This window comes from Mastigoproctus giganteus, chromosome 7 (genome assembly GCF_048544385.1).
Source record: "Mastigoproctus giganteus isolate SK-2022 chromosome 7, ASM4854438v1, whole genome shotgun sequence".
NCBI classification, from domain to species: Eukaryota; Metazoa; Arthropoda; class Arachnida; order Uropygi; family Thelyphonidae; genus Mastigoproctus; species Mastigoproctus giganteus.
Window position 1 is genome coordinate 160,544,364 of NC_143581.1, and position 26,491 is coordinate 160,570,854.

The 26,491-nt window shown below is 36.6% G+C and overlaps 1 protein-coding gene across 3 annotated transcripts in view; it reads right to left on the reverse strand.

Annotated features, from left to right (window-relative positions):
- The window catches only part of LOC150083290 (nucleolysin TIAR-like), a 261,413-nt gene that overhangs the window by 213,683 nt on the left and 21,239 nt on the right, over positions 1–26,491 (reverse strand). For all 3 annotated transcript variants that reach the window (XM_090377152.1, XM_090377153.1, XM_090377154.1), the window contains exons 4-5: positions 13,607–13,702; positions 7,868–7,925 (exon numbers count right to left, since the gene is read on the reverse strand). In XM_090377152.1, the coding sequence (XP_090233278.1) occupies positions 7,868–7,925; positions 13,607–13,702 (154 nt within the window). The remainder of the gene's footprint in view (positions 1–7,867; positions 7,926–13,606; positions 13,703–26,491) is intronic.

Here is a 26,491-nt window from a genome sequence, read left to right on the forward strand (position 1 = left end):
CGTTATTATGGTGAAACGTGTTTCCCCTTCACTGATATAAAACACAAATACATTTTCAGAATCTTCTTCGTTCCTATCGTGTTGCATTCAGTTGGGGTGATTCCGCATTCGACTGCCATTTCTTGTAAACACAAAGGCGAATCGTGTATAAGCGAATTCGGTTCGTGTTATATAAGATAACGTTCCCCTATTTATAAATCGTGTATGATCGAATTCGTGTAATGCAAACACGTGTTATACGAAGACCGACTGTAAGCACTATTACACAAGATGCACATTTAAGATGCTGATAGCAGAAACAGAGGGTGAAAATGCATCAACAGTTAAAGACTTCCAGAAGCGATTCAACATAAAGAATGCAATTTGCATAATTGTGGAGATTTTGAACGACGTGACAAAAGGAAGCTTCCATGGTGTTTGGCGGCCTCTTTTACCAGATTTTGTTCGTGATTTTAAAGGCTTTGATCCTGTAAATGAGTTTCCTAAATTAAAAGCACATTGTGTTGCCCTCGCAAAGCAGGTTGGCTTTGGGGAATTGGAGGAAGAAGATTTAGAAGAGTTGCTTCCATCTCATGAAGAACTTTCAACTGAAGAACTGCAACAACTTGTTGCTGGTGGGCAGGTGGAAGGCGAGGAAAATGACAATGTTGAATGCCTGAATGCCACCATAAAACAGCTTTCTACTTCAGAGAAAAGTATGCAATGGCTAGAAGTATGCAATGACTAGAAGGTAACAATTATAATGCAGAAAAGCACTTCATACAATTCGATCTGCTTTGGAGTCATATAAGCAGCTGCTTTGTGAAAGAAGGAAGATAGCAAAACAGAAACGATGTCTTTTTTATGAAAACACCCAAGAAAGAGACAGAAAATGAGCCACAGCCCTGTAGTTCTGGCGTGGCCACATTTTGTCCAAAGTCCTCATCTGCATCTTCTCCACCTCCCAGTTCTGATAATGACAACCTGCTGCCACTTTCCCCATAATTCTACTGCTTCAACCCTTTCCCTCAAGCTGTCTTCATTTATTTTTAAGGTAGGAATCTAAATTTAAATGATTAAATTTTTAATTTTACATTTTTCAACTGTGTAAGTGTTTTATTACGATTATTTATTGTTTGGTTACAAATGTGTGCCCAATCTTGGGTGGTCGGTACCTAACCCTATTTTCCCCATAAGGCCTGTTATTTATAATACTGGATTTTGCATTGCACGAGGGCTTCTAGGAACACAACTATCGTGTTATACGAGGACTGACTGTACTATATAAACATTGCTCAGTCCACTCCAAACACTCCCAAGAAACTTCACTCCAGAGATCACATAAACAGGTAAACTATTCCAAGATGGCAGCGCAAACTGGGAGATATTAAAACGTTAATAACTGCCTTATTTGAATAGTATATGAAATGACCTTGGAAAACAGGTACTACCCAGAACCAACAAACACAAAACATAAATTTACACATGAAAGAGTTAGTAACTAAGATTTTAATTATTATGGCAGTATAATCATCATTATAGTTTTCTAATATTAATGATTACATAAATAAATGACTTAAAAGCTTCCCCTAAACTTCTGTCAGGCTCTCTGAAATTAATATAGCTACAAACAGATTTCACGGAGGAAAAACATGTACTTGGCTGGAGAAAATTACAGTAAAGTTCTAAAGCAACACCAAACCATAGTGGGCAAGAAAAGACCCAATCTGAAACCAACTGAATGGCTGTTGCATCATAAGAAAAAAAAACTGTCAGATCTCCTTTGTGACTATTTCCTGAGCTCAAGAGTGAAGTCACCATTTTACTCTATACAGTATTTCAGCTAATAAATTTTCTAAATACAGCAGGTTTTCTGAATTATTTAGGAAATGGGTAGAAAGACTGACAAGCATACTGGCTCAGAATTATTTTGAAAAGAAATACCATATCCAGCATATAAATTGACCTCAATTTGTCTTGAATAGTCTTTACATAAGCATATTTGACACATAATTGACCTCTTTTTTACAGAAATCTTTTGCATCTAAGTATTGATGGTTACAATATAATTTGCATTAAGAATCAGTCCTTTAATTCAATTATTTCTGTACTTTCTTTTAAAAGTTTAGATTGCAACATTTTATTAGACTGCACAGGAACCTATAATGAAAGTGCATACTGCTTTCATTACACTTACACAGTATAATATACCACAAATCACATGTACACAGGTTTGTGTACATCTGAGGTTTTGATGTAGTAGTAGTAGTAGTAGTAGTGGCACTTGATGCAAGAAAGCAGGAGCTTATGCAGCATCAGCCAAAAAAAAAAAAAAAAAAAAATCACACCATTCCCTCCAATTGCCTGTCCAGTTCCTCCTTAAATTTATTTAACCTATCAACTTCCACAACGACAGATGGAAGTTTGTTCCAGCAATTAACCACCCGCTGGCTAAAGGCAAATTTCCGCACATCTATTCTACATCTATCCTTTCTTAATTTGAACTTATGTCCCCGTAGGTTCGTATTCTGAACAAGTGGGAGGATCCCATCAGAATTCAGCGTGCTCAACCCATTCAAGGCCTTATAGACCTCAATCAGATCACCGCGCAGGTGCCTAGTCTCCAGCCACTGCAATTTGCAGAACTTAAGCCTCTCTTGGTAAGAGGATCCCTTCATTCCCCTCACCAATCTTGTTGCCCTTCTCTGTACACGCTCAAGTAAATCTACATCCTTCCTAAAATGAGGCCTCCAGACCTGTACGCAGTACTCAAGGCGTGGCCTGACCATTGCCTTATACAGAGGGACAATCACCTCCTTTTCCCTGCTAGCAAAATTCCTATATATCATTGACAAAACCCCATGACCTGCCCTAGCAGCCTGTCTACATTGCCAAAACCTGATCAGACCATTTCTTGTTGCCTGTTTAGTGGTCCAAGGCAAGTTGATTTCTCTGTAAACAATGCCACAATATGGATGAGCATTTGTTATCTGAGGTTTTGATGTTGCCAAAACCTGATCAGACCATTTCTTGTTGCCTGTTTAGTGGTCCAAGGCAAGTTGATTTCTCTGTAAACAATGCCACAATATGGATGAGCATTTGTTACAATAAACTGACAACCACAAATCTTTATTTTTCTACAACTCACAAATTAAACCAGAAATGTCACTCACAACAAATTCTACAATATGTTTTATTAAAAAATATGAACTGTGGAGTTAAGGAGAGTAACAATGTACAGCAGGCCCCCGTTATAACGCGGTTCGCTTTATGCTGATTCGCTATAACGCCGTTCTTATATTATAACCCGTATCTGACTATAACGCTGTCTCAGATCACTATAACACCCTTTTACAGATTGGCATTTAGCAATCTGTAAAATCTGTAACAAAATCGTTTCATTTCATGGAGTCGATAGCTTGAAAATGAATATGAAAACAGCATTAAAACGTTTCCCATGCCGACTTGAGAAATTTTCCCACGCTCAGTGATATTTTCTCGCATGCTAATTTAATTGCAGTACAGTGACTTGTTACGTAGTTCCGAGATCAACATTTTAAAAAATGATCAAGTATATTGCTTGTAATATTTGTGTTATATGCATTTATCCGAAGTCTATTCATCACACAGTACAGTATTAGACATTGTGCGGAACTGACAGTTTACTCGAACATTGTACTGTAATTAATGCAACCTACGCAGATACATTTTCGAAGAGTCAATAATGGCAGATAAGAATGAAAAAGCAACAACGTCTGGACGCAGTACCAAGACTACAAATGTAAGAAAAAGACTGAATTTGAAAATTAAATTAGACGTTTTGAAGCGAATTGATTCCAGTCAAAGACAAGCGGATGTGTGCCATAATTTAGGACTTGCAAGTAAGAAAGTAAGAACAATTATAAAAAAAAAATAAGGAATTAATTTTAGCAGTGGGAAAGATAGCTGTTCCACTGCAAGCAACTAGGGCTAGGCTGGCTATTAGGATTGAAATGGAAAGACTAACTAATTTTATTGAAGATAATATCCAATGCAGAATTCAGTTAAGTTAAATATTATATATAAAAAAAAAAAAAAAAAAAAAAAAGAGAGAGAAAGAGAGAATGATTAGCCAGTATGATGATCTGAAGAAAACTCACCTAAAAAAAAAAAAAAAAAAAAAATGCGGAATCATTTAAAACTAGTAAGGGCTGGTTGAATAGATTTAAAATCCAGGGAGGAGCCGAAACTTTCAAAAAAGAACTTGTTTAAATTATTGAAGAGGGATATTATGTGTTATACTTCTCAACAATTTTTTAACATAGATAAGTACAGCTTTTTTTTTTGTTAGTGCATCAGCTTCTGTGGCCATAATGCACCTCCCAAAGTTTTTGCATTTTACTCTGATCCAAGCCCGAGGCGGGATTCGAACCCGCGACCTTTGGGTTGCCAGGCAGGCACTTTACCCACCTGGCTAGCCCGGTCAGCAACATAGATGAAGCAGGACTTTTGTGGAAACGAATGCCTAAAAGAAGTTTCATATTGAAAGAAGAAAAAAACATGCCAGGTTTCAAAGCGGCGAAGGATTGGTTGACTTTATTGTTGGGTGATAACTCTGTGGGGGATTTAAAATTAATACCCCTTTTAGTTTATTTGGAAGAGGGCCAAAGTTCAACCCAAAATCAACACATTTTTCTTGATTAAATTCATCAATTAAATTAAATCAATTTAGATCAATTAAATTCATGATTTTAATTGGAATTTTAAGTTTAATTTTGATGCGTAAGTAGTTACCACATAATTATATACGTATGTAATGCAGAATATTTTATATGTACAAATATTTGAATATTAAATATTTTGACCGACATTTGTGCATCAGTACCGTTTATTATTGATTAGGAAATATCCTATGGCACCGACGGCAACTCACAAATACCTATGTTACCTTATGGGAATATGGCGCTCGCTTAGCGCGGATTCACTTAGCGCTCGTTTTTCTGGAACGAATTATAAGCGTTAACGGGGGTCACCTGTATACTTAAGTCAAAATATATATATATATATATATATATATATATATATATTGTTATTAATTCATGTCATTTCAACTGTCTTGAATTCATGCTTAGGATTTTATACTAGACATAAATAAACTGACTTTAAAAATTTAGTACTTGTGTTTATAATAAAATAACATCACCCAGAAGATCAATCTGTTATTCACAAAAAACTTGAAAGCACTGCTATGATCATTTTTAGACCTATTTGGTTCTAATTAGACAACGGTAGCCTTGATTAATGGACGGATGTATCAAACCTAAATGGCCAGCCAAGAGGTGTTCAGAAAAAAAGGTCGTGATCAAAATTCTGAAATTGCTTCTTTTTGTTATCCTCAAGATATATCGTAGGTCCCTATTAGTAGGCTGAGTTGGCCCAATGCAGCAACCAAAGAAGTTAGGGTGCTATTTCAATAGTTTGAGAAAATGGCACATTTTTGGTAAAATTAATGGTTTTCCTGTCTTTACTGCCTGGAGACCATACTGTTCTTCCTGTAAAAATCTTGGGCTTCTTTAAATATGACCATAATTATCAACAAGCCTAAAGTATCTGATATCATTTTTAATTAAATAATGTTAATGGTTATTTTCTCAAACTATTTCAATACCCGCATCGAAATAACCCTATTTCTTTATTTGATCACTGCACTGAGCCAATGCTGCACAGCTGCAATGCCAATGCTGATCACTGCACAGCTTACTAATAGAGATTTATTACGCAATTAACAAAATTTATATTTTCAATTGGAAGTTTTCCTTCAGAACAACTTGGATGCTTGTTTCCAATGCATTAATTCGCTGCTAAACAAAATGTTGCTAACTGAGTCTACGTAATGTCTCACAAATGACCTTAAATATTAAAAAGCCAGAGTACATACTCTGGCTTTTTAATGAATAATGGATTCATTACTTTAGCTCAACTCATGGATAAATTTCATTTAAGAGCCCGGTCACCATCGCAGGAGGGGCAATATGGTTCCCAGACAATAAAGACTGAAAAAAACTTAACACACTGTTAACATTTTTTTTTAATTTAAACTATTCAATACCTGCAATGAAATAGTACCATGCTTCTTTGCTTAAAAAGGAGTTTTGGTTAACATCACTTCTCTATAATAGTTCTAGGCCAGTACAAGGCAATATCTGCCAATCTACACAAAAGTTGGACTGAGTTTGGCCAAACAGAGGAACTGCTTTGTGCAGTGGGCCACTACCTCAGATCTTTACAATTCTGAATACTGTTATGAATTTGTGTGAAAATGTCAGCCCAAAGTTTACAACACGACAAACTGACAAAGCTACATGTTTTTTAGTATCAGGTAATAAGAAATGGTTGTTTGAGGCATAGTAGCTTGATAACCTGAAATGGTTTCAGGTGTTACCAATTAATTAGGTTAAAAGATGTCAGGTATAAACTGAGTGTAAAGCCCATTTTGTCTGCAGGATAAAATATACTAGGAAAAATTACACTTCTAATTTTCAAAGGGCTAATTAAGGCCAACTTAAAGCAAACGTAGCTAGAGTTTACAGATATTATTTCTCCATCACCATCTAAACGTGTTGTACTATTTGGTTTACAGGGCAACTGATATAACACATTTATATTAAGATAGTACAACTGTTTTATCCTACTACAGTGAAAATGTTTTGTCTTATAATTCGTCAATCTGAAAAGGTTGGTCAAATAGTGGCAGCTGATCTTCATTTGTTCTTCAGTAGCTATATATCTCACTCCCTACTAAAAGTTATACCACAAGAAAGCAAGAAGTGGACATTGGGTCTGGCCCCAAGTCATTTCTCCTACAAGTCTAGCTTTAAGTGATATAATGATGTCCTACTCCTGGTTACAGAGCCTGTAAACTTGGAAAAACTACTACTATTTCAAGTTAAAAAATATATAGATAGCTGGTTTATCACAGCTGAGAAAATCCCCAAATAGAATGTCCTTGTCACCAGAGGACCAAATGCTTATTAAACAGCCACTTTTCATAGCCACCATTAATTGTGTTGTGACATAATGACAAAGATCATCTCCAAGTTCCTAATTTTAGTTCTGCAAAAAACATGCATTACAGATTCTACACTATGGAACTACCTATGCATTCTGATTAATGTCATTGCTGACAGGAATCAATTCATCTTCATTCTTCTCTATTACCAGAAATTAATTACCACTTCCTGAGGTTTGCTTATTTTCTGGGAAATTCTCTACTGTTTAATCCTCTCAAGAGTACATACATATATACACACGTTTTGAAGACTGTTTTAATGCAATATATAGCGCAGATTGCCTTAAAACTCTATAGGGACACGCTGTCATCTATTAATTGTTAATTGTGGTTAAAAATAAAAATAATAAGAGTAGAACTAATAACTTTAAATTTACAAGTTTCAAAAATTAGAATAGGTGGGCACAACCTTTCAATAAGATTTAAGACTATATGGGCTTACACAAACTGATACTGAATTCGGGGTCAGAAGTTTAATGAAATGTAATCTCACTCACACACACACACGATTTTTTTTTCTTTTTTTTCTTTTTACTTCTTATTTTTTAAAATTAAACTTTGATTTCATTTATTTTTGTCAACAATCTCACTCTACGATTAGAACGTAAAGTTAATATAGATAACATTTAAATGCAGTCCAGTACACACTCTTTTTTTAATATTTGCAAACTTGGAATTCCTTGAAAAGAATTGCTCCTGGTGGTTTATTCTGCCGGAAACTCATTCAAAAAAGAATTAAAGGTTAATTAATAAATAAAATAGCAAAACATAACCGAACATATAATGAAAAAGAGCAAAATACACTTGAACATAATGAAAGATAAGCAAAATTCAACTTACTGCTAGTATCTTGTTTAGGTGTGTTACTAGGTGATGTGGCCCAATTTACCTTCATCTCCTATTATATAATGATATCAAGACATTACTTATTGCATTAAAAACACCAAAAAATATAAACAAAAAAACACTGCTTAATACAGACCAATAAATTTTTAAGGGTTCATAAACCGATATAATTGTAACCTAATAAAAATCACCATACTAATATATACATAACAGAAATTTATGATTTTAATCACTTATTAAAAGCTTATTAGCTTAGTTTCTCATTATACAATGTACATAGCTTTTGTGACAGTCTTTTTACACTGCCCTTAGAAAAGACTATGAAACCACCTCAAGCTTTGATCCATTCATTTTGTGTTGATTATTCATTAGTGTCAGAAGAAATTAACATTCCTAATGCAGCTGTGCATAGCAAGATTTTTATCGATCAGCTTACCTTCTCCACTCAAACATCTGGCAATCACACCAAAAATAAAAAATAAAAAAAACCAACCATACAAATTCAAATGATACATCCAAATTTAGTCCAGAAAAATACCAACATCGCCTCAGTATTGCAGCACTACAAATAAATAGCACTTTATTACTGATAATAGGATTGCTATAAATTTCTAATATGGTGTCAACAACCATAAAGCTGCTGTAACAGTGCTATCATTTGATAAGACAGACAGGCACCAAATCAGTGCAACTAGCTTTATCACAAAACTGTGATAAATCTACAGTGTGAGAGATTGATTAGGTTGAGTAAATTATTAGCTGATCACATGGACATCATTAGAAGGTACAGACCATGTAAACATTCTATATGATCAAAGGACACCCATCCACGAATACTGTGTCAGAGTTCTCCAGTGCATACATATCAGTTCAGTTATATACCATTGTAAATCTCTCTTGTGCTGAAATAGTATTTGTGATGAGAGCTCTAACTTTCAACATAGTGGCTGGCTTAAAGATATATGGATATGTACAGTTGGGGCCATAATGTACCAGTATGCAAAGTTTAAATATATTCTGTTTATTAAAAAAAAAAAAAAAAAAAAAAAACCTGAAGGTCACTTGATATTGATAGGTGGTATCAAATTTCTACTTGAATAATTTTTTTTTTACTGTTCAGTGTGAGTTATGTCTTTTGCATTATGACAGAAAAACAACAAACCATCTTGTACTCTGTCCGTCACCTAAGAGCTGCTTAAGGGTGCATTGTAGAGGTTTCTAAAGGCATGCCAATGTTCTCTTTCAACAGATTGGAATTATTAACGAAATAGGTTGAATAGTTTGGATGGAGCTGTGGAATGAAACATCCTTTCTGAGTAAACAAGGGTGAGTAATTAATATACAAATGTTTTAAATGCAGCCTGGCTAGGCTAACTTTCCACATCTTCAGTTTCGTTCGCTTGTATTCCAAGATTCTATTTTCGGTTTTATCCGATACAATTTGTTCCTGGCCTTCTCATCATTTGCGACTATTTAAGATAGCAGTGTGGAGTTATTCACTTAGTCTGTATACAGAATTAAGAAGCCTTTAGCAAAAGGAGTAGTTGATTTTGCTGCTATGTTGGCCAACTCACTTCTGGGATTCCAACACAAATGGATATGTTATTTTCGAAAGAAATTCTGTTAGAATGTATTAAATCTGAGAAAGAAACAGATGAGAATAGATTTAATGTACTTCCTTCGCTTGTATATACAGGGTTATTACAAGGTATCTTGACTTGGTATGCTGATATCAGTTTATAGATAAAATAAATCGGGTATATGGTGGTAAGGAAAGATAGTCACAACAGTTTCTGAAATAGTAGTAGTGTCTGTTACCAGGAGTCCGAGAAGCAATCAACTGTTTCTCCCAGCAAACACAAACCCTGGTTTGGTCTACCTATTTTTATTACAAAAAAAATGTTACCTATTTCCCTGACAACAGGATCACCATAAATCTTCTTCAACCAGAGCACTATGCATTTCTTTATTTTTTTTTTTATGAAAACTCCAAACATCAGAAGTATTATAACCTACAGTATTTAGTACCGTGCTACGGTTGGAAGTTGGGAAAACGAAAGAAGATAATTGTTGACATTAGACATGAACTTCTGTCGACTGTAATTTTCAAGAAATATGTATGAAGGAAGATTGTTCGAGAAAACAGCAGTTGAATGAAGAAACAAGGAAGATGAAAAGTTGGTTTTGTGAGTTTGAAGTTGGACAGTAAATGGATGTTGGCAGCACGTGTTCGGACTGTTCTGGGGAGACAGAAAAAAAGAAAAAAAAAATGGGAATTATAGAAGCCAATTCAGAAGAACAGTGCCCATGGAAATATCTGTAGAAAATGCATGCAGCAGAAACAGTACGTCTGAGACAAAGTGGAGAGACTCTGTTAGAGAGGAGTAATTAATTAACCTAACTGACATTTTCTGAAGGGAATCTAGAAGCCTGAGAGAGGTTTTGGGGGCACAACCCCAGATGTGGGAACAATATTCCATGGCAGGGCGGATTTGCAATTTATACAGAGTGAACAGCAGTTTGGAAGAAAAGTAATTCCGAGAGCGAACGAAAGAAAAAACCAAGTTTTTAGATGCAGATGAAACAATATTTCTAATGTGCTTGTGCCAAGAGAGATTAGAAGTCAGGGTAATCCCCAATAGAGATATATCATTTTGCCTAGAAATCGGAGTGTCACCAAAGATAAGCATAGGAGCAGAAGAATTCTTTTTGTGAGATATAAGACAAGACAGTTTTTGAAGGATTGAAATCAAATAAGTTGTCTTTGCCCCACTGGAGAATTACCTGGATATCAGCATTTAAAGAACTGGTAGCAGATAAACGAGAAGTTGAAGCTGATTGAGCAGGACAAGGTTTCTCAAAATGGAAATTGGAATGCAGTGTGCTATCATCGGCAAAACTATGGATAGGATTTCCAGTCAATGGAAGAAGGTCATTAATATACAAGAGGAAAAGAGTGGGGGAAAGAACTGAACTTTGGGGGACACCAGCATTAGTGGAGAAGTTAGAAGACAGAGAACCACCTACCATCACCCTCAGTGAGTGATCAGACAGAAAACCGGATAACCAATTACAAAAACCAGTTGGCAAACCATAAGATGGAAGCTTGTTTAGAAGACCTTTATGCCAAACACGATCAAAAGCCTTTCAGATGTCAACAGCAAATGCTCGTGTTTCATCGAACTTGTCCATAAATGGGTAACATAAGCCAGAATATCACCAGTGGATCGACACTGACGGAATCCATATTGGCAATTGTTGATCAGACGGAAGGTTTCTAGGTAGTGTAAGAGTTGGCAATTAATTGATTTCTCCATTAGTTTAGAAACAGTAAAAGTAATTACAATGGGACGATAATTGGATGGGAGGGATTTGTCACCTTTTTAGGAACTGGCTGGATATGAGCAAATTTCCAAGCAAAAGGCAAAACACCTTAGGAATAAGAAAATGAAAAAAAGTGGCAAAGAACAGGCATAAGTTCAGGAGCATAGTTTTGGGAACAAGTGGAGAAATACCATTGGGACCTGGAGCTTTCTTAGCATCAAGATTTGTAAAAATCCTTCTGACATCCTTGTGATGGAAGACCACAGGAGGCATTGAATAGAGCATGTTCGGAATGGTGGGAGGTGTTTTACCAAGATCATTAATTCATGAGTTGGAAGAAAAATGGGATGCTAGCAGGTCAGCTTTATCCTTGGCTGAAGTGACAACAGAACCATCTGGTTTTGACAGAGATGGGCAAAAGTTGCAGACAATAGCTTTGGCAAAAGACCAGAATGCACAGCCACCATTAGAGCAAGAAGCAAGTTTTCTACTCTTAGCCTGTTCAAATTCTAGTTTGGAATGATAAATAACTGCTTTACAATTGTTTCAAGCGTTAGTGTAGGCAGAAAATGAAACTGAAGAATTGGAAACAAGCCAATTACGATATGCAACATTCTTCTCTTGAACAGCCTCAGCACATTTATTGGAAAACCAAGGTTTAGATAAAGGACGAGATTTTAAAGTGGAGTGTGGGATAAAGGATTCCATTTCTGCAAGAATAATTTCACTGACACGATCTGAGCAGACGATGACATCAGAAGTTTTGAAACAGTAATCCCACCACCAAGGAAAAGAAGTCTCGCAGGTCATCCCATTTTGCATTCTTGTAATGCTAAACACAACACGAGGTTGGGAATAGCCATGAGATAAAGGTTCCATTGGAGAAGAGACAATCACCAAGTTGTGATCTGAAGTGCCTAAAGAACCTCTCACTTCGACCGTGTGCTTAGAAGGGTTGTTTGTGAGAAAAAGATCAAGCCTATTGGCTGTATGATTAGGATTGTCCGGTATTCTTGTAGGTAAATGAACAATCTGTGCAAGGTCATTAGTAATTGCAAAAGACTCAGCATCTCGGCAGCTGGGTCGGTATGACTAGAAAACGGAAGCCAACTGGAGTTGTGAACATTAAAATCACCAAGGAAAATTACCTCACTGTTAGGAAAGTTAAACTGAAGAAAGTCAATTTGCAAAGTGAGGAAGTCAAAGAGTTCCAAGTGATTAGTGGAGTTGGGAGAACGGTAGAGACAACAGATGAATTTGACACAATGAGGTAGAGAGATTTTAAGCCAGAGAAGATCAAAGAGAGGAGATTCCAAATTGCCAAGTCTCTGACAGGGAATATCAGTAATACTTGTGCATACGGACATATGCACATGTACCACCTTTGAGGCGAAAGGAATCATACAGCGAATAATTTGGGCATCTGAGATGAACAGTAGTTGAATCAAACGATAACTGAGATTCTGTCAGAAAAAGTACATGGGGTTTGGCAGACTGCAAGTGGAAATGGACATCGTTGACATTAGAATTGAGACCACGTATATTTGTGAAATGAATTAGGAAGTGCTTGGGAGGTTTAGATCTTTTCGCAGATAAGCTTGCTCTATTAGTTTGACAATTCAGGGTGTATTCAATTTTAAGAAAAAGTGGGTGGGACATGCTGTATGAAGTAATGAAATTTTTGGATATGGCATACAGTATGCAAATAGCTGCCACCTCTTAGCTTCTGAAAAGTTAGAGATTTGATAATCTTAGGCAGGAGAAAAGAAAGAGATTTTTTAAAGTCCACATTGAACTTAAAATTAATCTCACTGACAATATATACATTTTATATTAGGATATGCCAAAGAATTGCTTACCAATAATGTTTTCAAACATCACCACACCTAATATTTTTCTGTCTGTGGATTTCTGTTTGGATTATAATTCTTCAAAAAAGATACTTTTGCAGAATTTGCTTGCTTCAGAAATGTTCAGTGTTCAGATTTGTTCATAACAACGTGTCTGCTATCTAGACACGGCTGTCAAGGACATTCCAAAGTTTCACCAGCGAGAGAGAGATATATATCTGAAATCAGTATTTTAACCTGGCTAAACATCCTCTCAGAATTAAATCTCTGCTATGAGGAACTATTACATAATTAAAAAAAATAGCGTAGCATTATGATCCCAAAATAGAATCATTCTAAACAGCTCTTATACTTCGAAACAATTGCTGGTAACTTCGTAAATGATAAACACCATAACATATAAAATTTATATATTGTGCTATTTTACCTGAATCAAATCATTAACCACTGTTCAATTTATTTTACATCGACAATCTTAAACTAACATTCAACAAATTTTACAAAAACGTTGCATACTAGTAATCTATAAATTCTGATCAATGACAATGTTTTTTCCTACCTTTCCTAAACATTGACGCTTATTCATTGCCAGAAGTGCAGCTCCAGCAGCCTGGTGGTCTGTGAACTCCACAAAACAATAAGGATCATTTCCTGGCTGTAAAAATAGAAAGCTATCTTATAATAGCATGCCACATAAGAAATAGCAAGGTAGTGGCAATGCACTATCATTACTCTCCCAAATACAGAAGGGGGGGGATTGACAAACTACTAATATTATACGGTATCCCACTTTTAATAGCAAAGTCCCCCTTAATATAATAACCACATATTGCATTTAGGAGCTATATGCACCTATTACTTTTGTTATACTTTGTTTTATTCATTCTTTTTACCTCTAAACTTCCAACCTAATAACAGGAGCACATCTAATACAAGACACTTTGTGCTAATATTTGGAACTATATTAAGGGAAATATAACCACAAAGTGGTTATAGTCACCCTTAATGCAATATCCGCACATTACATTTAGAAACCTATATGCACATATATAATATAAATTTTTTTAAATACTTTTACTCATTTTTTTCCCCTCTAAATTACAACCTAATAACAAGAGCATAGCTAATACAAGACACTTTGTGGTACAGTTGGCAAAAAACATTACAACTGTAGGGATTAGTTATCTCTCATTAAGACTCCACCCTGTGACATGATTACAAAAAATAATCATAGCACCCTGTGCTATTATTATTATTTGTTGATTACAAAAGTGTTCAGCAACACTGCTGCATACAATTCATATTTGCAATACATTAATAGAGACAGTGGAGTGAGGATTAATCTTGTTGTGGTGTGGTGTGGCAGTGGTGAAAGACAAGAAAATGGGGGAGGGGGTAGAGGTAACTGACAATAATAAATGTGAACATACTGGTGTTTCCAGATGTCACTAAGGGATGGAAGCGCATTGTTAGGACCAAACAATGTTCTGAACTGTTTAAGAAGAATCAGCTGAATTATTAACTTGATGATGACAGTACTCAGTTATCAAAACCTCTAATATAATTTGTTAGTGGAAATCTTATTAAGCTTTACTTTCAAATTTCCAACAGGTTTTAATCACATTTCACCTCAAGATATAGAGTAACCTTCTGATTTATGAACATTGTGCACTCTTGAAAAGCGACTTAAGGTCAAAATTTGTAAACTGAGTGCAGGTTCACTATAGATAAGCATTTTTTCCACCAAAAAATAATGAATGACACAAGAATGTTTTAACTTATGGGGAAAAAATAAACAAATAACTAATACTGACTCAACTGTTATACTGAACTATTACTGTAGTACAACAGTTTAGAGTTAGTACTGGTATTAAAATGACATAACGATATAAAGAAATGAACTTATTCTTTATCTATTGAGGGGGCAGGGACTTATTATTCTCATCTTCAAATGAAGTGCCTATCCAATTACTCCTTGAATTTTGCCAAACACCCTTCCATTCCTTGCAGGCAGCATATTTCAGTGTTCTATTCCATGCTGCCCATAAGTACACTGTTATTACCTGCATAATTTAAATGGAAATAAACTATTGCAAAACAAACAATTTTATAGTTGAAGCTTCGAATAGTTGCATATGTTGAAGCTTTATAGTTGCATTCAAATTGCAGAATGCCAAACCAAATGGAAACCCTTTGTCCTTTATAAAATAGCAACAAAATTATCGAAAAGCTGCTTATTTATCACTGAAAACATCAAATGATGTTTGGGCAATAATTAAATTATTTCACAGAACTCACTTTTATCACATGTTGCTTGATAGTACATTTTCAAAATCTTCATCTAAACAACGAGCTGCATTTTCAACTCAATTGTTAAATATTGAACTCTTCCCACTTTAAAAATGTGATGCTTTATGAAGTTGCAGAAAAGTCTCTAAGATTGAAATAAAGATTCATAAATTAATTGTCAAAACTTTTTGTTCATAAGACTAAAAGTTTGTAAATAGTATTTTTCATGAGTCCCAGTTTGATGTGGGGGGTGGAGAAATCAAAACTTTTATTTCAATCTATCTTCAATTCCAAGTGTCAATGATTTTCGTCGAGGCCAACTTCTCTTCTAGTAGTGCATATCCTTGGCACAACTATCCCACTAGCAGAGAAAACAACAATACTTAGGCCTTGAATGGGTTGAGCACACTGAATTCTGATGGGATCCTTCCACTTGTTCAGATTACGAACCTAAAGGGGCAGACATGTAGAATAGATGTGCGGAAATTTGCCTTTAGCCAGCGGATGGTTAATTGCTGGAACAAACTTCCATCTGTCGTTGTGGAAGTTGATAGGTTGAATAAATTTAAGGAGGAACTGGACATGCATTTGGAGGGAATGGTGTGTTTTTTTTGGCTGATGCTGCATAAGCTCATACACTTGCTTTCTTGCATCACATGCCACTACTACTACTAATCCTTTTGTAGCACTAATAAAATGGCGATTACCTTTAAATCACCACATATCAGCCACTCATACTTCTGTTGTGTACACCTAAGAGGATGTTTTCCATGTTTGCACGTTTATTTTTTGTGGGTGTCAAATGCAAGATGTACTGAAGACAGCATATTTCCATTGTGTAATAACACAGCCTTAAAGCTAACCTTAAGAGTCTATAAATAGTCGCCATTCTGTGGGAACGTACCTCATGTTCATTGCTGCCATTAAACCATCAACATTCTTACCAGTGAGTTCACCTTCTGTTTGATAAAATTTATCATAATCTTTATTTCGAGCATGAAATGTTGTCACTTTCACAGAATGATCTGGAAGATTCCACACAGTTGTAGCCTGGAGGCCAAAAGCTCTGCCCTATTCAGCAGCAGTTCGAAATCCCTGATGAGGTCATTAAGCTCACTTTCAGTGATCTTATGTGGTTCAGAAGGATAAAGGTTTGGACAATATGGTGGATCCCTTGACGTATACAGTTGCTGTACTTCATGAATATCAAGTTTATCTTCAGTGTCTTCATCTTCATCAGTGTACATAAAAACGATCGGGTGGTTCAAGAATAGGTAGTACTTCACCATGAGGCACAGGACGAATTGCAGAGGCTATATTTCAGTACATCACTGTCCACTTTTTCTTCATTGTCATCCCTTTTCTAATAAGAGGCACCATATAGAAGTAACAGTATGTGACAATTTGTTGGCTCCCTCCATATCGTGGGCACTGCAAAAGGCATAAAACAATTTTGATTCACTCACATGTTGAGTTCTGATAAACAGGTAGTGCGGCATATGTGTGGAGCCCAGTTCTTGTCCTGTTTGCCTATTTTACACCCAAAGTAAAAGTAGGCCTTTTTTATGGATCAAGTTAAGGGACACTTTTTTGAAGCTAACGTGACTTCTCCACATATGTAATAGAAGTCATCTGGACTATTCACACAATTATGGGGAATGTTAATCTTACACAACACAAATACTGCGTTAAAAATAGGAATCTCAGAGAAAACAGCCGTTAACTGAGAACAAATCACCCAGTACCTAGCCATATTCAAGGATTACTGCAACAGAGTTGAAGATACATTTGAGGTGACAACTTATCACATGATGCAGAGCAAGGCAAAAGTTGCCAATCACGTGATGAGTATGTTGGTACTGAAAAAAAAAACTGCAGCGTTGCCAAGAGCCGTAGTCGATAATGTAGAGTAACTCGTTAGTGAGGCCCCAACTGTAATTCAAAAACAGGATTCAATCAACAAATTTTAATGGGATTTTAGTGTTCACCAGCATGAAATTAGTCAAGATTGGGTATTTTCGTTTTCGTAACATTTTACGTGTTGACCAACATAACTTTACACGAAATTACTGTGAAGAACCCAAATGTACAACAAGGAATTAGTTCACAGCAATCTCATGTTAAGTTATAAACTTGGGAGCAGCACTGCCAGAGGTGAAGAGTATGGAACTTGTAGTACATCACATTCTGCCAGTGTTAAAGCCTAACTGCAATATTTTAAACCAATTTTTCGATTAGATTAAGTATTTTGGTTCTCATTAACAACACATACTTTGGTTCACATTAACAACCCCATCTTGCCCACCTTAATTTTATCAGCAAATTGACATAATCTACAATTGCATCATTTCAATAAAAATGAGAAACAAGGACATCTAAAAACAGAACCCTGAGGGAAGCTACTCATCACACTGGTACATCCGAAACACAACTCATTTATAATCAATAAATCTGTCTTCTACCACTTAATCACTGTTTCATCCACTGTAGCAATCTACCAACTTTTTTTTTTTTTTTGGTAGTTGTTGGCGCATAGGCTTCTGTGGCCATAATGCACCTCCCAAGGTTTTTGCAGTACACTGATCCAAGCCCAAGGCGAGAATCGAACCCGCGACCTTTGGGTTGTCAAGCAGGCACTTTACCCACCCGGCTAGTTTTTGGGAAATATTAGAGAGAAGGTGGTTCCAGAAGACACATGTAGATGAAATAAAAGGGGAAGAATAAAAATTGGTTGGAGTTAAGCAGTCAATGGATGTGGACAGCTAAAGTTCAACACCTCCAGCTCAGAATCGCCTATTAAGTTAGTTAAATATGATTTTCCCTTAACAAAACCATGTCATGTGTCCTTCAGAATGCCATATCTATCTAGATGTCCCTGAATTGCACTCTTAATCATTGCCTTGAAGATTTTTCCTACCACTGAAGTTGACTAACCAGTCTGTAGTTACCAACTTCTCTCTTAGAACCACTTTTATATACTAGCAATACATTTGCACTTCTCCAATCCAAAGGAATCTCTCTCAAACCCAAAGATGCCCTCATAATTAACCTCAAGGGTTCAATAGATTCCCTCCCTCCCTCCCTCCCTCTCACTCACTCACTCACTCACACACACACACTCACACACACACAAAACTACAGGGTATATGCTATCATCTCCAGAGCCTTACTTTTTTTATTTAATGAAATGGATATCAGACATATCTGCTGATCATCATAAATAACCAGATTCTGATTCTGAGAAGGCAATTATCACTTATCTACAGGATTATCTTCAATTACTTTAAAAAGCACATATCTGGGATATCTGTACAGTAGACTCTTGATTTTCTGGAATAGATGGTAAAAATAAAATCCCAGATAATCAAAAAATATTGAAAAATGTTGCGCACTATACCTAAAAAATATGGCGATAGATATAAAAAAAACCCTTACCACGCTGTTTTGAAACTTTTGAATAATTTAACGTTTTTCTTCAATTGAAAGCACAACTCTTTTGTATTTACTCATCATTTTTGCAATTTCTAAGCAAAAAAAAAAATTTCAATACTACTGACATAAATAACAAAACAAAATTTGTCTCTTTGCAGTGCGATGGAACACTACAATCCACACGACACATTAAAACAAACTAAACATTTGTTCTCGTATTGTTTTTTTGAGCAGTGGGTGTGAAGTCAGCGGGGGTTGCAGGATAATAGGTACATTCATCTCCCAATCATGACTTATAATGCCACCTCTTGTCACTTATTTATGACTTGCAAAACATCTGTTTATACCTATTCTATTTATTACTTGAATTTTATAATTTTAGTGGTTATATTTTTTTCTTTACGAGTCTTGAAGTGTCCTGGTTAATTGAGAGTCTGCTGTATATACGGTTTTTTTATTTTTTATTATTTTTTTTTTATGTACATGAAAGGTATTAGAATCTATAATACTGAAGGCTGTGAAGACAGAAGATACTTGTTCACATCAGACAACTTTAATTCCTGTAGATTGTAATTTTTCGGAAATATTAGAAGGTGGTTCCAGAAAACACAAGTAGATTAAATAAAGTGGAAGAATAAAAAGTTGGTTGGAGTTAAGCCGTGAATGGATGCTGACTGCTTGTAGCATGTGTTTGAAATTGAAAGTAAGTGAGGAAACTACAGATGCCAATTCAGAAGAACGGTACCCATGAAAGAATCTGTACAAAAGACATGCATCAGAAAATGAACATCTGTATGAGAGACAGAGTGCAAATGAGTAAATGGAAATTCTTAGGAGATGGACCATTTAAAAAATCTGACTACTCTGTTTTGAATGGAGTCTAGAAGTCAGAGGTTTTGGGGGCACCATCCCAGACATGAGAACAATATTCGACACAGTAGATTTGTACAGAGTAATTATTCAGAAGAAAAGTAACAGCTGAGAACAAAAAAAAAAAAAAAAAAAAAAAAAAGTTTTTTTTTTTATACGAAGGAAGTGATATATTTGTGATATGATTATGCCAAAAGAGTTTGAATATCAGGGTAAATCCTGATATTCAAATATGTGATCTTGTCTAGAAATCTAAATGTCATCAAGATGAACACAGGATCAGTCGCTTTTTTTTCTTTTATGAGAAATGAGACAGGACTGAGTTTAGAAGCATTGAAATTATCTAAGTTACCTTTGCCTCATTGGAAAATTACCTGATATCTGCATTTAAGAAGCTGAGGGTGTTTTTCTCAAAGTGGAAGGTTAAATGTAGTGCTACAATCCTGTTCTATTCATATTCACACATTTGCTAAAACAATGGATAGGATTTAGAGTCAGAAGAAAAAGGTCAAAATATGAAGAGGAAAAGAGTAAGAGGAAAAAACTGAACCTTGGAGAACACTTCCATTTATGGAGAGGTAAGAAGATAGTGCAGCAGTCTGGCATTACCCACAAATAACTTTTAAAGAGGATATTGGGTATCATCTCCATATACCCAATTGCAAAATACGGTCCACAGGGCATAAGATGGGAGTTTGTTTACAAGACATTTATGCCAGACAGACCAAAAACCTTAGAAATATAAAGAGAAACTGCTGGAGTTTGACCAAATTTTTCCATTGAATTTACACAGAGATGACTAGCATACACCACATATCAGTGGACTGACAGAATCATATTCTTTAGAAATTATGTACTGTCTTCTGTACAGGAAGTAGTAGAGTGTACTGGGTATCACAGGATTGTAGAGACAGGGGTTAGTTAGTAGAAAAACAAGAGGCTAATAAGTCAGCTCTGTCCACAAAAGAGCTGCATTGTCTTTCGAGGGTGTCTGACATTGCTTGATGGAATGTTTGTTGGGAGGGTGAAAAAGTTAGGTCTACCCACATAGTTGATACCTTGATCTAGAGGTATTAAATGGATTGAGTAAGCTAAATACTTATAGCATCCTTACTCTTTCACAGACAATATATATAAGGGGATAAACTTCAGACTTATCAGATATTCACTATGGTATGACATAGTGAAAGTGAATATCTATGTCATATGACTTTTATATCTACCATAGGCTTCTGTATCACTTCACGTTCATCTGGTATTAGCATTAATAGGATATATGATGCAAGAAAGCAAGCTTATATAGCATTAGCCCAAAAAAAAAAAAAAAAAAACACACACCCATCTATTCATATTCACTTCAAATGATTGTCTAGTTCTCCCTTGAACTTATTTAAGTTGCTGACCTGAACTACAACAGATTTTTTTGACTACAACAGATGGAAGTTTGTTCCAACTATCAACCACCCACTGGCTAAAGGCAAATTTCCACACATCTGTTCTACAACTGTCTTTCCTCAATTTGAATTTATACTCCCTCAGGTGAATAATCTGAGCAAGAGGAAAAATCCCATTAGCAATGAGCTTGCTCAATCCATCAAGGCTTTATACACCTCAATTATATCACCTTGCAGATGCCTAGTCTCCAGAAGCTGCAATTTGCAGAATTTAAGCCTTTCTTGGTAACAACAACCTTTTGTTCCACTCACCAATCGTGTTGCCCTTCTCTGTACTTGTTCCAGCAGCTCTACATCTTTCCTAAAATGAGGTCTCCAGACCTGTATCCAGTACCCAAGGTGTGGCCTGAACTGTTCCCTATACCTATACAAGGAACCCTACTTATCCCTGCTAGCAAAATTCCTGTATATCACTGGCAAGACACCATGAGCTACTATTGCAGCCTTTTTGCACCGTTCAGAAAACTTCATAGCTGACTGCACAATTACCCCCGGGTCCCTTTCATTCTCCACTACCCTGAGTGTAGTACCACCCGGTTGATACATTAATCTGGGGTTACTGCTACCCATATACAGTACTTTACATTTGTAAATGTTAAACTTTAGTTGCCACATCTCAGCCCATCTGCTCAACTTTTCCAGATCCTGTTGCAGTAGCATACTATCATTATTGTCATTAATAACCCTGCCAACCTTCATATCGTCTGCAAACTTACACATTAACCCCGACATACCTTCATCAATATCATTGATAAATACACAAAACAACAATGGGCCCAGCATCGAACCCTGGGAGGGGGGGGATTCCACTAATAACATTAGTCCACAAAGAGCAGTGTCCATTGATAACTATTCTGTCTTCTCCCACTCAACCATCCTTTTATCAATTGTAGCAACTTGTCCTTAATGCCATACTGCTCCAATTTGTACAGTAGTCTTCCATGTGCTACAGTATCAAAATCTTTCCTAAAATCCAAGTATATGATATCAAAATTACTCTTTGCACCTAATTTCTTTGTGACCACATCATTTTATCAGATCAAATTTGTCAGACAAGACATCCCCCTAACAAACCCATGCTGCGTCTGAACTATAACTGCAGTCTTGTCCAGATGATCCTGCATCGCATCCTTAACCGGTGACTCCATTATTTTCCCTCGAACAGAAGTTAGACTAACAGGTCTGTAATTGCTCATGTCAATTTTTGACCTCACCCTTTGGGTATTGAGGACACATTTACACATCTCCAGTCTGTGGGGGCCTCCCCTGAGTCCAAGGAAGCTTTCATAATTATGGCTAAGGGTTTGCTTACTTCCTTTGCTGTCTCCTTTAATATAACTTGTTAGTCCCATCCACCACAGGTGCCATTCTTATGTATAACTTCAACAATTTCTCCTTCACTTTGCTCTCATTTACAAAATCACTTAGCTCCCTGTTAGAGTTTGATAAACTTCTGGCTTTCCCTTATTGAATAACTCCTCATGTGTGAATATACAAGGTGCCTCAAAAATATTGGTACAAACGTTTAAGGGAGGTAGGTAACATCTAAAGGAATGTGAATCGCATAGGAACACATAACCGGAAATGTCACGGGAAAGTAGTAGCAGAGGCACAAGAAGCAGAAATGACACAAGACAGTAATTATTGGCAAACATTTATTTGAAATAATATTAACAATGGAGTATGAGATGGATGCATTTCATGATGTTACAACAGATACTCGAAGGTTCCACCATGAGATGTGATGCATGCGTGACACCGACGCAGCATGGACTGGTGGACACGGTCGAACACATCTCGAGTTTCTTTGACAGTAGCAGCAGCGCAGACGAGTCTTGCCACGAGATCCATTTTCATCTCCACAGGCGATTCATACACGATAGATTTGAGGGGCCCCCCACAGAAAGAAATCAAGGCTCGATAAATCAGGTGAGCGTGGGGGGCCAGGAAACGGGTCCACCACGGCCAATCCATCGCGCCCAAAACATTGTTCAAATGGTCATGAACACACCTTCCATAATGGGCAGGCGCCCCATCATGTTGAAACCAAACGTTGCGTCTCACATTTGCTGGAACATCATCAAGTAACCCTGGTAGAACTTGTTCAAGAAAGATCCGATATTTAGCAGAGTTCATGCGGGATGGTAACAGGTATGGGCTGACTAAGCAGTCACTGACCATACCTGCCCACACATTTATTGCGAAGCGATGTTGTTCTGCATGGGTTGTTGTGAGCCCACACATGAGCATTGTGCTGATTGAATAAGCCTTCCCCAGTGAAATAAGCCTCATCCATGAACAAAACATTAGGCTGAAAAATTCAAGTCTTGAACACTTTCTTGGATAAACCACTGCGCAAAAGCCTCACGTGCTGGATGATCTTGGGGGAGCAATAACTGAACCCTTTGGAGATGAAAGGGGTGTAAGGAATCGTCGTGCCAGACACGCTGTACACTGCAACGAGACACTCCTAAGGCAGAGGCAAAGTTGTAATGATATTCTTCACTGTCTGCTGGGAAAATATGGATTCATTTGTTGAAGGTTGTAGTGTGTATAAGGCATGATTGAGACTCTAAACCACAATTATTAACTCCAGCTACCATATTTGCTCCTGAGTCTCGCAATACCAGGAAGTTATTGTTTGTCAGCTTATAATCTTCAAGTGTTTTGCTTAACTGTTCACTGATTCTAACAGCTGTGTGGGAGCCAATAAAATTGTTGTTGTTATTTGGTTTTTAAGAGCATTAGCGGCGCTTCCGTAGCCAGGTGGGCAGGAGTGGTAGTGCGTAGCATACACTTGCTGATTAGACAGGGGTTCGAGCCCGTGACCACCAAATACGGAGGATGCGGAAAGGTCAGGGAATTACCACCGCATATCCCCGGAGCAATATGGCCTTAGTTGCTAATGCTCCTAAAACCCAAATAACAACAACAAGAGCATTAGCAACTAAGGCCATATTGCTCTGGGATATGCAGTGGTCATTCCCTGACCTTTCCCCATCCTCCGTATTTGTCGTGACGGGCTCGAACCCTGGCCCGTCGTCCAAAGTCATTTGAAAGCCAGTGACCTGTCACACCAAAAAAAAAGGGGAATTGTTTGTACTAACTGTCCAAATATCTGTGGTTAAAGAAATGCACTTGACTTTCTCAAGGGATATCTGAATTTTTGAAATATATCTGGTATAATTTTTTCAGTAAAATAATTTCTGCTTGGGATGTAGTAATTGGAACAGATCTTCTTTAATCTTTAATCATTTTTGAAATCCAATGTCTGATACCAAAGAATATGGTTGCAGATCAACAGCTTTCATTTCTCCAACTATATAGTAAATCTCTTTGGACTTATGATCATTAATATCCCATAACTTTTTCTTTGCTAATACAGTTTCCAAGGTAGGTTGTACTTTAGTAGGAGGCTCATAGGTGCCATCGCTTGTTCTTGAACCCATCTTCTGTATGTTTTTTTTCAATTTATTTGATTCTGTTTCCTTTGCTATTTCTTGAGGATGGAACTTCCTAAGATGATTCATCATGTTAGATGTTGTAAAGGTTTTAGTTATTTTTCCTCCCCTTCATATGCTAGCATCACACAAACTGCATATGCAGAGAGTTGTATCTTTTGGGTCTACCTTAAAAAACTTCCACACAATACTTAATGATCTGAAAAAATTTGATTACATTTACATTAGAATTTTAGAAAATGTTAGTTTTTAAATATTTTTAGGTACTCGACACGAAAACAGTGAACCTCTCGAATTAATATCTTCGAAACTATAACTCGGAGATATGCTGTTGCACTCTTTTCTTTTATAGCCAACGAAGTCCTCTATCATAATGCAAAATTTAATTTACACTTTACAGATTGTATTACAGCAAGGGAAGCGAAAAATGTGCTTCCTGATAACAGCCTCTTTGACAGCATTCTCATGATTGCACAACTGATTAAAAAAGGGACACAGATTTATTATCTCGTACAGGGAAGATCGATTTTAATATGAATTAATAATAGACATAGGAATAAAATAATCAAAAATTTATAAAATTATGTATTTTAGCGTAACTGATGTTCCTCTGAAAGACCACCCGTCCGCTTCCTATCTCGAATATCCTTTTAGTCGTAGAGTGCAATGATGCTAATTGCAGTTATTTTTTAAACTAGAAATTTAATGAAACATATTGCTTGCTATCTTGCATCAGATTTTGTCTCCTGTTTTCGCCAGAAGTGTCATCCCCAGTATATATCTACCCTGATTTTACTTATATAATGAAGAATCTAGAAAAAAATTGAGTCACAATAAGCACATATGAGTGCACTAATCATATAAACTAATGAACCACATGCGAAAGTCAATAATCAGCCGATAAGCTAAGGCCAATTAATCGGTAAATTTGCTTATTGGTGCATCCCTAGTTGAATCACGCTGTCCCAGTTGATGATGGCTTAACTGTTAATGATTCTCCCCAGGTTGCAGACAAACTGAATAGGTATTCTGCATCTACATTCATGCATGAAAAGTTTTATTGAGAGGAATTCCAGAAATTCATCCGAATCTAACAGGGAGATAAATACTTTTATAATTGAGATGAAAGTGGAAGAGGAATTGAAGCTCAACATATAAAAGGCATCTGAGGTGAATGGGATCTATCCAATTATATTAAGGGAGGCAGCAAAAGAGGTAAGCAAACCCTTAGCCATAGTTATGAGAGCATCTTTGAATTCAGAAGAGATCCCTGTGGACTGATAATGTGCAAATTATACCCAATTCACAAAGTGTGACATGAGTAATAACAGACTTGTTAGCTTAACTTCTGTTCGAGGAGTCATGAGGAGGTTTGCCTTTAGCTAGTTGTGTGTAGGAATAAACTTCCATCTGTGTTGTGGAGGTGGGCAGTTTAAATAAACTGAAGGAAAAACTGGATAAACTGTGTGTGTGTGTGTGTGGGGAGGGTGATGTGGGTAGTTTTTTTTTTTGATGGTTTATAAGCTTACATCATATGCCACTAATAATAATAATCCATCCTCATAGTTGGCATGGATTATTATGTAGATCCCAGCACTGAAGATCTAGAAAGTCAATCAGCCGGTGACAAACTTCATAGAAGCAATGATGGCAAAATGGAGTACCACCATTAAATGTCGAGAATATCACAACCAGACCGATCACCATTAGGAGAGGAATCTTTCAAGAAGATTGCCGGAGTCCATTGTGGCTCTGTCTAACACTCAATCTGCTGTCCACCCTGCTAAACAGTAGCTAGTATGGATATAACCTCAAAGAAGGAAGGAAGGCTGACCGGGCTAGCCGGGTGGGTAAAGTGCTTGCCTGGCAACCCAAAGGTTGCGGGTTTGAATCCCGCCTTGGGCTTGGATCAGAGTAGAAAATGCAATATGGCCACAG